The sequence below is a fragment of the Suncus etruscus genome, chromosome 13, assembly GCF_024139225.1.
Source record: "Suncus etruscus isolate mSunEtr1 chromosome 13, mSunEtr1.pri.cur, whole genome shotgun sequence".
Lineage (NCBI taxonomy): Eukaryota > Metazoa > Chordata > Mammalia > Eulipotyphla > Soricidae > Suncus > Suncus etruscus.
In genome coordinates, this window is record NC_064860.1 from 30281918 (window position 1) to 30297913 (window position 15996).

The window sequence follows — 15996 nt, forward strand, 5'->3', positions numbered from 1 at the left end:
TAATCTAACCTTCAAATGGTTCTGTTGGGGCTGGTGAGGTGGCGCTAGAGGTAAGGTGTCTGCCTTGCAAGAGCTAGCCAAGGAAGGACCGCGGTTCAATCCCCGCGCCGTCCCATATGGTCCCCCCAAGCCAGGGGCAATTTCTGAGCCCTTAGCCAGGAGTAACCCCTGAGCATCAAATGGGTGTGGCCAAAAAAAAAAAAAAGGTTCTGTTATACTGGCAGGCTAGGGGCAAAGAGTGGTAGTATAGTATGCATTCTGGGAACATGGGTGGAGGGAGGTTGACACTGGTGGTAGGATTGGTCCTGATTCACTGTATGTCTGAAATCCAACTATGAAGGACATTGGTTTCAATAAAATAAATGACAAAATACTTATTACTACAAATTTTCTTGAAACTGGGGGTGTTGTTCAAACTGTAACGTACATGCTCGATATGTATTAGGCCCTGGGTTTTATTCATGGCACCACCTAATCCCTTGAATATCGCTGAGGGTAACCCTAAGGATTCCAGCACTATTAGTGTGGCCACCACAACAATAACAACCAAAAACTAAAAATCATATTATCTTTTACATTTTCTCATTTGTCACTAGACCTGAATGATTGCAATGGGCTTGTCTTTTCCCTACCCTGGTTACATTCTGCAGCTTGGTTTTCTACAAAACTTACTATTACTGCCTTCTTCCATCCTGAACAATATGAAAGTGGGGGTAAGGAGGTTCAGGTGCACAGGAGAACTTATTGATATACACAAAAATAAGAAGTATCTATTTATTTTTCTATTTTAAAATGGTTGTATGCATGTCATTATATCATAACTTAATGGCAGTGATACTACAGAGCACTGGTATATAATTTATAAATTAGTTACTTGTCTAGGGAGTGCATGACCGAATATGTGTTTACTCATAGAGACCTATAATTATAGTTTGTGAAAATGTTGGTCCATAGGTGAAGGCCACACACATTGAACCAGTACTCTAATGCTTCATCACCTGTTCTTCCACCTATGCTTTTCATACCCACTTACTCTGCTCCAACCTCACTGCTTTTCTCACTTTATCAAGATACCTGGGAGGAGTCTTTCTCTCCAAATTTCTGTTCATACCATCCTTTTTCTCTGGAATGTGTACCCTCTAATTTTGTTTGGTTTTGTTTTGGCGGCCACACCCAGTGAGAGATGCTCAGGGATTACTCCTGACAACACTCAGGAATTATTCCTAGCAGTGCTTGGGATGCCAAGCATCAAACTTCAGTCATTCATGTGCATGCTGTACTATCACTCTGGCTCCATAATTTTGCTTACTTAAGGCCTAACTGTCCGAGGTCCCACTCAAGTTTCATCTCTCCACAAGAATCTCTTACCTGCCTCAGCCTGGCTTTTTCCCAGAACCACCAATTGCTGTGCATATGGTCAAATTGCCTTAATCTTTTCACTTGCAGCCTCTCTCCCCAGCCCAAATGATCTGTTCTTTAGGACATAATATAATATTTTCCTTCTCCACTAACACACAGGAGTCTTTGACACTTAGACTTAATAAGTAAACCTGCTTCCCAAAATCAGTCCTTTTTTTATATTTTACATTACCTTTCTTTATATTTGTCATTTACACATTAGCATCAGGCCATTTATTACAAAACACTATATACTTTCAGCAGGCCATGTATTGAGACAAAAAAATTTGCATTGAATAAGCTTTACATTTTTCTATTTTGAGTAGGAATAGTTTTTCTAATTTTAAAATACTTGCTAGACACAGAAAAAGCTGGACGGTAAGGCCTGGATATGCAACTTGATGAAACTAATTAATTATATGCATTTCACGGATCCTTTGCCTGATACAATGATGCATCTTCAGGTGGACACTCTCCTGAGGCATCTTGGTCATCTGGCTCCTCCTCAGGATAGAAGCTCAAAGACTTCTGCAGGTGACATTCTTGCACTCTGTGACCTCTTTTAGAAATAACCATTTGATGTTCCAATGCTTTGCTCCAGAAGAGATCAACTTTTGTAAATATGTTGAGGATCACCAGTGTATGTTAATTGAACTTTTTTTCCCTCCTACTCTTGCTTATACCAGCAATGTATGAGGTACTCAATGGGACAGGTGTTAAATATGTGAGTGAAGATTGAAGAAGAGCCTTTGGAACTAATTGTAGGAAGTGATCGACCCTGTAACAGATACTCATATATTTTTTGGGTGAATTGCCCATCAGCGATACTTTTACCAAGAAGCTATTTCTTGAAGGCCCACTGTGAATTCAGTTTTCGAGATTTCTTTGGTCTAACATCTAAAACCACGACCATATCATGGAAAAGTGGTTTGGTTCACCAAAAGACATTCTTTTTTTATGGGGGGAGTGCACAACCTGTGACACTCAGGGGTTACACCTGGCTATGCTCTCAGAAATCGCTCCTGGTTTGGGGGACCATATGGGATGGACACTGGGGGATCGAACCACAGTCAGTCCTAGGTTAGTGTATGCAAGGCAAATGCCCTACCACTTGCGCCACCATTCTAGTTCCTCCAAAGAGCATACTTTTGTTTCTCCTTTCTCTTTCTTTACACTGTGCTCTATTTCATGTTGCAGTAGAGCAACAGTGACTGTATCCTCAATCATGTTTGAGAATACCCAGTTGTGTTTGTAATCTGAGATTTGTATTGCTGTTTATGTATTTACCCCTAAGAAAGGGTGGGAATCGTGATTAGTTCTGTAGTTATTTTTTTAATTATTTAGTTAGTTCTGGAGTTCTTATTGAATTGGAAGTACAACAGTGTGATGGCTGAAAATAAAATAGTGGCTGGGCTCACAAAAGGACAAGGGGATGAAGATCAAGGGGATCAATAACTCTATTGTTCTTAGAGCTCTTCAGACCACACTTGTAACAAGTATGGGTGAATCATGTTTTAGGTTCTGAACTTGGCGTTCTAAAATGCTCTTAAGCCTAGGAGCAGAGGAGGTAAAAAATACAATGTGGTCCATAGGATTTGAAGGAAAGGTGAACAGAGTGGAGAAGTTCTGATAATTGAGCATGAAAAGGAGACTTAGTCTGACTTTGTTGCTCCAGAGTACAGAACCTAAACCTATATAGGTGGTTGTTCTTTTAATTCAGCATAAGACCATTGATGAGGTTCTTTACAAATGATGGAAAGAGTATCTAGTATTCTTGGCCTTTTTCCTGGGCTTGGAATTTTCTTGGAGCATTTCTTCTGGGGTGCTGCTCAAGAGAGGCTACTAAATTGTGCACTTAGAATTTATTTAAAATTCATCACTAGCTCTATTTAACTGCCTAGCTCTGCCGGAAGATCACGAGATCCCTTGTGACTCTGCATCCCAAGTTACCCTCAGTGTTCCCTGGGCATGAGGCCTGACTGCCCAGACTTCCTGCTTCGGAAGTTGTTATCTCTGCTGCTCAAGAGCTACAGCTAGAGAGTGCTGGGGATCTTCTCTGCTCACCTGTGCTTCCAAAAGACCTTGGAAGGCTCCCAGATCTTCCTTTTGGTGACCCATCCCTGTTTACATAAATGAACATTTGGCCTTTCTTGGTTTGTTTTTGTTTGGGGGCCACACCCAGAGGTGTGGTAAGGGAGTGTCATCCAGGCTCTCTTCTCAGGGACCACTTCCAGCTGTGCTGGGGCTCAATCCTAGACCTCTAGTATACAAAGCAGGCTCCCAGCCTGTTGGTTGAACTCTCTAGCCCAGCCTTGATCTTCAACCAGTGTTTTTATTTACCAATACAGGATAGCTAACTACCTCCCTGAAATAGAAATTCTAGGAAAAAAAAAATCTACTTTTTCTGGAATTTGTATTAAAGTATTATCTTTAATTCTGAGCCAGAAACAAGATTTCTCCTGGCTTTCTCTGCATGATTTTTTTTAAAGTTGTTTCTGGTTCCTGATGATGAAAGCTGGTGGAGGATTTATAAGGCATCAGAAGAGATAGATTATAGTCGTGCTTCTTATTGTTCAGTCCTGAGCAAATTATTTTCTTACTTTGGGCCTTGCTTATATCTTATTTTCAACCATAATGAATCTGTCCACCTGAATCTAATATTAAGAGCATTATTATGATGACTTAGGTGTAAACTTGCTCTGTAAGGAAATAATTGAGCATCCTTCAAACAGTAGCCCACAACCACATTATTTTAATTGTTCGGGGGAAGGACACCATGCTATGCTTTTTCTTGCTGCCCTTTCCTGCCTCATAGCCTCATCCTGGGCACAGAGACACTTACTGTTTATCCAGCAATAGACTGATGATTAGGTGATTGTTGCAAGATAATAGCTTCACAGTTTATCTGATCTACTTCCATTCCTCAAGCATGAGAAGCAAGAACTTCCTGTCCATGTGAGAATCCATTGTGTGAGAATCCATTGTGACTCTGAGTAGTCCCACTTAACAGGATTTCACCTTTGTCTGCAATGAAAATCCGAGTCCCCTAGCTGAACTCGTTGTTTTCTTGGGTGGCACATCCCAGTTGTTAATCAGGCTGATACCAGTTTTTACCCTATAGTCCTCTGCCCTTAAGGAAAGAGCTGCCAGGACAGAGATTTTACTTTTGTTGGCCTCCTGGGAAAGCAGCATACTTGCTTCATTTAGATACCATTCCTGTTTCTCCTGCTCCAAAAGTAGTCTGCTCCCTGACTGGCCTACGGACCATGTTCCATGGCAAACCAGGCTGCATTTGTGAGTGCTCTGCTTTCCTTGATGAATTGGAGAATTTTGTCAATGGCAAGATAAAGTGAGCAGAATTTCAGAGTAGAATCCAGGTGGGAAAAAGAGAACTCAGCTCATAAAAAACATGGACCTTCCCAGTGGAGAAGGTGTTTCACATTTTTAGAAACTAAGTTCCTCTAGCATTCCTCTGGAGAAAATATTCCTGAATTTAGTCAAAGAAAAGTTTAGATTTCCATCCAGTCAATGTTTTCCCACCAGCTTGAAATGTCATTCTTGGAAAATACAGTTTTTGTATTGATAACTGATGTCAACTTCTTCTTCTTCTTCTTCTTCTTCTTCTTCTTCTTCTTCTTCTTCTTCTTCTTCTTCTTCTTCTTCTTTCTTTCTTTCTTCTTCTTCTTCTTCTTCTTCTTCTTCTTCTTCTTCTTCTCCTTCTTCTTCTCCTTCTTCTTCTTCTCCTTCTTCTCCTTCTTCTTCTTCTTCTTCTTCTTCTTCTTCTTCTTCTTCTTCTTCTTCTTCTTCTTCTTCTTCTTCTTCTTCTTCTTCTTCTTCTTTTTTGCTGAAAGTACATCTTTTATTTTTATAAAAAGTAAATGCAAGGAGCTGAGGTTATAACTCAGATGGTAGAGTACATGCCTAGCAGATGCAAGACCTCAAGTTTTATCCATGGTAACACCTGGGACCTGATATGAGCCTGGAACCCCTTAAGCACCATCTAACCAGTCACCTCCAGGCAGCACCAAGCCAAGATGTGCTTGAGAAGTCTTTTGGCCTCCAACACTACTGTAAATAACCACCATGGGGGAAAAAAACTACGTATGAGGTTATTATTTTTTCATAGGAAGTTTAAATATGACATAAGTCTGTTAGTTATCTTGTTCATAATAAACATTTTACAATGTACATGCATATGAAATCATCTCATAACACACCATAAATGTACATAATTTTCACAGATAATACACTAAAGATGAAAAATAATAATTTAATTCCTGATTATTTAAAACTCTTATGTTTGGGGGATAATTGTACCACACAAAAACTTTGTTACTACACTCAAACTAACATTGAGATCACATTTTCACAACAAGCTTTCCTAATTCCTAATTCTTTTTTTTTGGGGGGGGTTCACACCCGGCAGCACTCAGGGGTCACTCCTGGCTCTACACTCAGAAATCAACTTCTATAAAGAAATTTTCCTATCCTCTACACTCAATTTGCCTGGGAATGTGACTATTCCCATCTGTATGTTTCATTTCAAAAAGAGCAGAGGAATTTCTTTGAAAGAACGAGGCAGCTAAGAGATTCCTTTGGTGGGGTGTCTGGTCCAATATCTTACCTGACCCCTGAGGTCAACTCTGATCTGTCCCACAAGAGAACCATTGTTATTTGATACTTACTTCATTGCCATAGTCAAGTCCAGAACAATTATTTAAAAGAGCTCAAAGTCAAGTTTAATGTGCAAAATACTCTCTTGCAAGACTATCATGGCTGTTTCCTCCTAGATTTCAGCCTGATATCTCTCTACCTGACAGTAGGATATAATATTTTAATAACTTGTATTATTAAATATTAAGAAATATAATGATAAAGTATATTCTCCTTAAAAAACTTCCAATAGATATTTTATATGTAATAAAAATAAATGTTCAACAAGTAAAACTACAAAAGTAACAACAGTATAATCATGAATTATGTCACTCTGAAGATCGTCTAGGATGTATTCATTGTTGAAATAATAAGATATTTTATTCTGTACCCTTTTGAAAGAATCATTGACTATAAAATATATATTCTATCTTCCTTTATTATCATACATGTGCCCTCAGCTCACATAACACACAGCCACTCACCAGCTCCTGTCATAGCCTATGTTCAGCCTGTACCAGTTTGCCCATCAGCTTCCCAGGCTGCCCACTATAGTTTTACAACTTTGTTTTTTACCCAAAGGGCTACCTCTGCCTTTGGTGTTTCCAGTAAAATCCTTCACAGTTCTCAATACTCAGTTTAGCTATAACCACTTCCATTAAGCCTTTCTCTCCTGTGTCCTCCCTACCCTAGGGAATGTCCTATTGTCATTGTTCCTGTTATACCCCTTCTCTCTAAGAGTATCTCTTGCTTAAATTACCTATTCTTATCTAATCATTTCTCCAGTGCTTTGCAAGTATCAACATGTGTTAGATATTTGATCAATACTTGTTTTATTATATAAAAATGAACAATTTCAATTCTAAGCAAAGAAAATTATAGGAATGTGTAAATGGCATTTAAGGATTCCAGAGGGTAGTATTTTTTTTTGGTGGGGGTCTTTTTGGGGGACCACACCTGGCAGTGCTCAGGGATTACTCCTGGTTCTGTGCTTAGAAACTACTCCTAGCAAGCTCAGACTATATTTTATACCAGGGATGGAAAACCCGGGTTAGACACCGTTAAGGTAAATGTCCTACCCTCTGTGCTACTGCCTTCAGCCCAAGAGGATAATATTTTATAGGTAATTGATCTAGGAGAGCCAACACAGGATGTGTGTCAATTTTTAACATGGATACAGTTGGCCTCCATATTTAGTCTACATTTTTAAATTCAGTTTATGCCTCTGTATCCTCACCATGGGTCTGCTGTAAGACTTTTACCCCTTTTTCCATGTATACTTTTCCCTTGGTCTACTGAGGCTATTGTAGCTCTGAACCCTAAAAGAATAAAAAAAAATTCCTGGGACTATGTAGCCTTCAGCTCTCCAACCAACCACAAAGTCCTGTTTCCCTGCCTGGAACAGCACAGGAAGTTCAGCTATCTCTTGTTCCCAGTATCTCAATCTTGTAGCCCAAGGGCATCTATGGAACATTCTGAAATTACTGTTAATTTAGGCAGATCAGACTGCTTATAGCCTAACCAACTCCTTTGTTGTTTTTGCCTTTTTTTCCTATCTCTGTCCTTTTTAACTTTCACCCTTGAGTGTCCTTCCCTAGCAACAACTTGGGCTTCTGTACTAATTAGATTGGATGTCATGTAGGAGAAGAATGAACCAATATCCCTGTATGTCACTTCAAATGACCCCTACTCTTGAGAAAATTGGCATACGGATCACAGAACCAAACTTAATATTCCACAGCAGCACCTTGTAGGCAGGATGGAGATCTATTTCCCAGACCTAGCTGCCAACTTTCTACCAGCCAACATCCAGTAGAAGACCAAAGCAGGACAATGGGGAAGCGGGTGTGGAAGTAAAAGCTATGTAATCAGATCAGTCACCAGCTGGGAGCACCTGCCTGTGGAGTCTGTCTCTTGTGATGGCACCAGGGGACATGTCACATGTCAGTGGAAGGCCTGACTGTCCCCTGACTCGTCAGGCTTCAACACCAGACACTCTCATTTCCTTAATAACTAGGTACAGATCCTGAATCTGTAAGTTTAGCTAAACTCTTTTTGACCTTCCTATATTTTTAGACTTCTGCTGCCTCTCTGAATAACAGCTTCCATGGTTGATATTTTTGTTCTATAAAATGCCTTCAGGTAGGATTAAAAGAAATTCCTCTTAAAACCAGATGATCCTGTCCTCTTATTTCTAGTTTCTGGTATTGGTAATAAATTCATGTCTGGCCCATGTTCTAGTTTGTTGAATCGGGAGAAGGAATTGGGGCAGGATCTTAGGGTTAAAGTTCCTTGACTGGTTAGCGTTTTGTAAAGTACATGTTGATCCTTTTAATATTTTCTCAATTCTGTAGTGCTTTATTGAAAAGAAATAAAAATAATGGATGAAAGAAAGCCCCTGGTGAATGGCCCTAGGAAAAAATATTTTAGAAAAGGCTAAATCTATTGCTTCATTCTCATCTATATCCCATTAACCTCTCTCCCCCCAAAAAATTATGGCTGATTTGTTCAAACCTGATTATACTGAGCTCGATCTATTACTGTTACATTGTAGTTGATGGTTCTACCACTGATTGTCTTTTATAAGTGCTTGTTTGGTGTGCAATTGCAATGATTAGCTTCCTCTTAAAGATCTTACTCAAAGATAGCCAGTGACAATCTTCATTATGTTCAGGAAGTAGGCAACACAGAGATGCCACACGCCTCTTAATTGCTGAGAAAACATAGCTGGCTGGGGTTGGTGGTGAAAATGAGCTTTATGCTGCAGGAGGATAAGAAACTAGTTTCCAGGTGCTTCATTAAGGTGAGAGGGAAAACCTTGACTTCTAACCTTCTACCTCACTAGACTTGAGGCCAGGGAGTGGAGACAGAGGGTCAGGGAGGGATATGGGGATGTCAGGGCAACCTTTCAATGTCCCCCTTCTCTGAGGCTGTTTGTTTTCTCATTTCAGAGTCTGGAAGGAGGCTCCTATCGGGGGAATTTGAAAGACCCCACAGGCTGCCTGAATGAGGGAATGAGCCCACCCACACCTCCCAGAAACTTGGAAGAAGAACAGAAAGCCAAGGCTCTGAGAGGCAGGATGTAAGTGGTATCTGCAGAGTGAAATCTGGGGGAGATGTGTAGAGCAGCCAATGGAAACAGAGAACTCAGGAACTTTGGAGAGAGTTAGAGGAGTCCCCCTACTCAGGTATTTCCACTTCTGTCATTCATTCAAGTGTGAATGACACTACAGTGTGACACTGGTGAACAGTGAGCTGCTGTGGCACTGACTTCACGAATGTTGGGCAGAAGCTGTCAGTGACAGATGATCATTCTAGCCAATGGCTGTTAGAAATCAAAAACATGCTGGAAAAAAAAAAAAAAGGAAATCACAAAGTCCAGGGACCAAGAGACTGAAATGGGTCTGTGTAATCAGAGAATATATAGTAAAAAAAGGTGACAGATTTACCTGAGGTAAAGGAAGTAAAAGAACTGTATGGATTTAGTATCTAGAGAATCTCCACTTCCCATTTTGAATAGTTAGGGTTAACAATTCTGTGCAGTCTATTTCATAAAACTCCACTGAAGATTTGAGTTATCTACTTTCAGGTAAGAATAATTTTCTATTATTTCATTAATTATCAGATCTCACTAATGCAAAACCACAACTCCTCTAAAATTCTAGCTTTCTTCTTGTTTATGGTTTGAGTCTATTTTGGAAAAGGAGATGTGAATAAATGTGGCCATAGCTTGATATGCAAGAAATTATCAAGTCAGAAAGAATTGAGTTGATAGATTTAAAGCTCCTGACTTTTTAGCCTGACTTTCCATCCCAAAATTCACCAATCCTTTAACCTGGTACTGAATATGACAATTAGCAAAATTAAATGAAACCAGATCCCTCTTTTCTGAACATAACAGAACATTTTCAACGTTTCTATGGAAGTCAGAACCTGACCTAAGAGGCAAGGTTTTCACCTCATAGTGACATATAAGCTCTCCAGCTCCATACTGATCCCCTCAACAGTCAGAGGAACCTCAGAAATGGCAGAGGGAAATGTCATTTCTAAGGGAAATGTTCAAGGCATTATACAAAGCTGATTCTCCTTAGTGTTTCAGGTGATTCTGCTGAGATGAGGGAGAGTTGGAGCAGATGTATCATTCCCATCAAGCCACCACAAAACTTCTATGAGGGAAATTAAAGCTTATATAAAAGAAGTAGCATTTGAGGTGACAGATGGTCCTGACCTGTCACTGCTCTGGTCACCTAGGTTAAAAAAGTCTGTGCTTTTAGACGTGGCATTGTATGATTTTTCTCTACCAGGGAAAAGTTTGCTGCCTTCTTTTTACCACTTTCTTTGCTCATTTGCTTCTACCTCTGCTTACTCTTACCCAGGTCTATACCTCCCACATTCCCATTGAACCTGAAAATCTAACTGTTAAAAATGCTTCATCCTCCTACTACATACTGTCATTATTTATGGCCTCAGTGGGATGGCACATAGGACATATCTATGTGACTCTGGAGACTGAGGGACCCAGACACTGAGAGTCTACTCAGAATTAAATGGGAGCTCTGTGGAGTGAAGATGAAAGTGAATTGGAGTCTAGAAGGAAAACATATGATAATAGACTTAATTGCCTTTGTATTTTAGTCATTCATTTGATTGATTCACCAATTATTCAATGGGTGTCGATTGTGCACCGAGTACTTTTGATACATTAGTGAATGAGGCAAACAAAAGTCTTTGAGAGCAAAAGTCCTTACTGTCATGGCAAATATGTATTTTACTAGAACTAATATTTCCAAAAAAAAAAAGAAAGTAAATTACGTGGGCCAGATAGATAGCACAACGGTAAGGTATTGCATACAGCCTTGGACACAGCTGACCCAGGATGGACCTGGGATTGATTCCTGGCATCCCATATGGTCCCAGGAGTCTGCCAGGAGCAATTTCTGAGTGCAGAGCCAGGAGTATCCCCTGAGCACTGCTGGGTGTGGCTCAAAAACCAAAAACCAAAAAAAAAAAAAAAAAAAAAAAAAGGTAAATTATGCCCTGTGTTTGAAGATAGGGAGGTGTAGCATATGAAAAAGTTTCCATAAGATGATTCTTGGAATTGTATATAAAAGTGTTTCCTGAAGATTGTTCTGTGACTTTTGCCCCACCTAACCCTTCCAGGTGGGGCGCTGTGGAGTTGGGAATAAATAGCTGGAGGGACAGGAGTTAAGGGTCCTTCTGTGAAAAGCTGCTGGCTGCAGAAGGATTCTTTGGCTCTCCTTGCCCGATCTTTTAAACCCTATCGTTCTGGTCTGTGTGGATTATTATTTGCTGCGAATAAATATTTCCAAGGTCTTCCCCCGAAAGGGGACAAGGGGATGGGAAGTAATTTCTCATTCTGGGGACTGTTCTTGGATTCACAAATACCCAGCCAAGATAACAGCGAAGATATCTTGCAGGGAGGAAAACAGGACTAAATAATATATATATGTACATATATTTGTTTAAATTGGGGGTGTAATGGTGGCTCAACAGCTGGAGCACACACATTATACACTGTAGTCTTGGATTCAATCCCTTGAATTATATGACCCACTCTATCATACCAGGACTTTTCCCAAGCAATGTCAGATATGACTCTAAATAAATAAGAAAATAGTTCTGACATTGGTAGAAGAGCAGAAGAAGTTGCACAATTAGCTATTAACTGTTGAGGATAATTTTCTTTGTAGTAGAAATATGGGTGCAAAATTCTATGGGGATTTTTCTGTGGCAATTCACTAATTCCCTACTACTGTGAACCACAGATGTTACAGAGCATACTGGCTTGTAGCTAAAAGAATTGTGTTGGCAAAAATTGTGTTGGGCCCGGAGAGATAGCACAACGGTGTTTGCCTTGCAAGCAGCCAATCCAGGACCTAAGGTGGTTGGTTCAAATCCCGGTGTCCCATATGGTCCCCCGTGCCTGCCAGGAGCTATTTCTGAGCAGACAGCCAGGAGTAACCCCTGAGCAATGCCGGGTGTGGCCCAAAAAAAAAATTCCCATTTATTTTGGGGGTTGGCGAAATAGTTCAGTGGGTAGGGCACTTGCCTTGCTTTGGAGGGGTTGTCTGAGCCCTGTCAGGAGTGATCCCTGAGTACCATTTACCAATAACTAATAATAGTTGTTTAACCACTGATAATAATAACATAAGAACTGAATGATAGAAAGTACAGCAGATCAGGCATTTGTCTTGCACACAATGAATCCACGTTCAATCCCTAACATCACACACGCTCTGCGAGCACTGCCAGGTGTGGTCACTGAGTGCAGAGCTAGAAGTAAGTCTTGTGCACAGCTGGACATGGCCCATAAAACATAAAATAAAAATAAAAAAGAACTGAACGTAAAATATTACCTTATCTATTAATTATGAACTACCTCATATCTTTTCAACATTTGGAAAATATATTTTCAGAATATTTCTTAATGTGTCACTGTCTCCAAAAATTTTATAGATTCTTCGAGGAAGTTGATGCTGGGTCCCTTTGTAGTATTTTCCTCTAGAGGCTGGAAAGCCAAAGCCTGGGCTCAGTCTGGCAACAGATAACAGAATAAAAATATCACCCACAGACGTGAACCTCATCTCTATATTTTCAGCTCAAACTTCCATTCGAATATTTCTATGGGTTTGCTTACCACTTTCTACACAGCATGCTAAATATATATTGAAATGCTTTTATTTGGCCTTGCCAGTTCCTTCCGGTGGCTACAACACACAATTGTCTGTGTCAGAGAGAGGGAACTGGCTGGAAGTGCTGGGCATGCTGATAAAGAAGCATGTGTTCTTTTGGTTTCCTCTCTATCACCCCGGGGCCCCATGCCCAGGCACTTGGAGGCTGCTCCATGCCACATAGAACAAGAATTTCAGATGAATTACTTCCGGGGTCATAACCTTTAGGATCTCAGAACTCTCTTCTTAAAGCTTCTTGGTACCCAAAATTGCACTTGTGTAACTGCAAACAAAACTCTCAAACTTAGAATAATCAAACTCCAGTTACTCCCATGGAACCCAGCCTGATCCTATGCACAACCATAGCATTGTATGTGCAACTCTTTACTGTCTGCTCAAAAATGAAGAAAGAGGAGTGCTTGGGTTTGAGCCTCAGGGACTCCAGAAAGCCAGGCTGTGATCTTAAATGTTGTCACCCACATATACAATCAGTGGCTCACACTTGAATGTGATTTACACAAATTTCTATGCTTGTGATAACTTGTTAACATGGCATGGTAACAGTGAAAGGGAAGAATTTTTGGATTCTTGTAACTATTGGGTGCAAATCTAGTTGGCTACTCACTTTATCATACTGGATAAGTGACCTACCCTTTCTGCCTCAGTATTTTTTTTTTTTTATCTCTGTTAACTAGGGATAACACCACCTGGCATGTTATAATCAAGAGAAAACCCAGATAAAGCAAGTAGTACAAGTTGTTCTAAGAGGAAGAAACCATTAACCAGGAAGAAACCAAAGAAAGCCCTTGCAGTTGCTCAGTAATGCATCTGGCAGTGGGTGGGGATACTGCCGCCTTCAAAGTTGTGATTATGGAATGTCTGCAGTCAATCTTTCTGACCTTGCCTGGGGATTATGCAGCCCAGTTTCCATGGATACCTAGCTGAATAATTCTAGCTTTTGGATCTCCAAAACTTGGCTTGAATGTCAGTGCCTCTAAGGTCTCTAAGGTTGGCTGGCAAACAAATGTTTTTCTCCTGTTATTAAGTGAAGAGCAGAGTTAAAATGAAGAAAGAAAAGTCTTGGGTGGATGTTGTGGATCAAAGTGCTTATAGCTCAAATATGACAAAGTGGCTGTTACTCTCTGCCCCATGTCTGTGGGATTGTGCAGGACAGGCAAGGGAGGCAGAAGCCTAAGGAACAGGAATATGAAAGTTTGTGTGTCAAACTAAACATGTATCATCTGAGAAAGCCCTTTCTCAGCCTCTGCACCCTCAATTCCTCAGTGGGAACCGCTTTTAGAAAGATAGCACCACACAGCAGGTACTAAGAATGGGCTTGGTGGTAGTCTTTGTAACAATTAAGGTTCCCAAGTCCCATTCCTTGAACATGACTTTGAAGATTTCTTGCTTCCCTATTAAGAAAAGATTCATTGCCCGCTCTTCATCTTCTTCTCAGGTTTGTCCTGAATGAGTTGGTTCAAACAGAGAAGGACTATGTCAAAGATCTGGGAATTGTTGTGGAGGTAAGTAGATGGATTGGGGTGGCTTTGTGGTCTCCAAGTTAGGGTCTTGATGGACCTTACGTGAGCTATGGTATTTTAATTTGAGAGCTGTATCAGTTTTTATCTTCCAAGGCATGTGCAGAAATGAAAAACTGGAATTGGCAGTAAGTGCAGTGGAAAATATATTCCGGTTTACTTTTCCCCTTGAAATACTCTTCTAGTATTTATTTTGGTAGGAAAGATATTGGGCTTTTGGTAGACAGTATTCTAGGCAGCCTTGTGTTCTGAGCCACATTCACTACACCTTATTTTGGTTCTAATAACATATCCTAGGAATATTTTTTTAATTTTTTTTATTAAAACATGAAACTTTCAAAGTTGTTCACAATAGAGTTGTTCAGGCATATACAACTCATGGAAGTGTATATTCTTTGCAACAGCTGGCATGAGCAATCAGCGACCTTAGAGGTTATTCATCTTCTTAAATTTTAGTGATGCTCAGTGATGCTCAGGGGTTATTCCTGCCATTGAACACAGAAATCACTCCTGGGGGATTTGCAGGCTATATGGGATGCTGGATACTGAGCCTGGATTAGCTGCATGCAAGACAATTATCCTTCCCATTATCACTGACTCCTCATCTTAAATTTTGAGATGAATCTGTGGCTACCAAGAAGACAAGACCAGCAGTGCTAAGATGCAGTGTTGCTCAATTTGGTAGTAAATAAAACAGCTTTACCCTATGGGATTCACTTGCGGGGAGAGATTAGATGCTTGCGTGAGAAAGTAATTTGGTACTTTATCAATGCTTTTTAATCTTTTTGTTCCCGAGGATTAGTGCTGGGCCACGGTGTGGCAGATGAAAACCACTGATTTTGATGGAATAATTGAGCACTATAGTTAACTTAGTTTAGTTAAACACCTTCAGTGAAAGGATGTGAGCTCTAAAAGTTGTATATGCACTCTCAGTAAACATCTAGCTCCTTTAATTGGGCCTATCCCGTGAAATCTGCTGACTTGCAGTATTTTTATTTGTTTATCCTGAACCTGAGACATATTTATCTATATGCCAGACTAATCTGGCATATGAACAATCTGATCTCTATCTAATTTCTGCAAAGTTTTTCTCTCTTCCAGGGGATTTGGGGTTGACCAAAGGGGGCTTAGCAACTGCTATATACATGCAGCATAGCCAAGGGGTAGAGGCCTGAGCACCCCACCCTGAGATGGGCACCCAGGGGAGCCAGACATCAGTGTTGTCATTCTGAAATAAGTCACATGGTTTCTCAGGACCTTGGCATCTCATCTGCCAGGCAGGGAGAAACTCCAGTCTTAATTTTAAAGCTAAAATTGGGCTATTTTGAAAGCATTTTATAGAACCTAAAGTTAAGGCATATGATGGTTTATTTCTTGGACAGATACATCTAATTCCGAGTCCTTAAAGGCATATTAAGATGCACTAAAAACAGGAAAGGGAACAAGGATTCTTTATTTCTTTGTTCTTTCTTTGTTGTTATAGCAATTCTTGAGTATGCAGCGATAACAGTGATAAAAAGGCATACAGAGTTCCATAGAGTATTATGTTCTGGTTTTTGGTTTTATTTTTTTCTTGTTTTGATTCTGCCTCCCACAATTTGGAGCCTCCTACATGGTGAGCCTGTGCTTTACCATGATCCCTGTCCACCTTATTATTCTATTTCCTGAAAGGACAGGAGACCAACAGGGACCCAGAACATCATAAAACTCTGGAC

The 15996-nt window shown here is 40.2% G+C and overlaps 1 protein-coding gene across 1 annotated transcript in view; it reads left to right on the forward strand.

The window, feature by feature from the left end:
* The window catches only part of LOC126026171 (kalirin-like), a 146719-nt gene that overhangs the window by 56057 nt on the left and 74666 nt on the right, over nt 1-15996 (forward strand). The window contains exons 4-5 of the mRNA XM_049785871.1: nt 9003-9133; nt 14200-14266. Coding sequence (XP_049641828.1) covers nt 9003-9133; nt 14200-14266 — 198 coding nt within the window. The remainder of the gene's footprint in view (nt 1-9002; nt 9134-14199; nt 14267-15996) is intronic.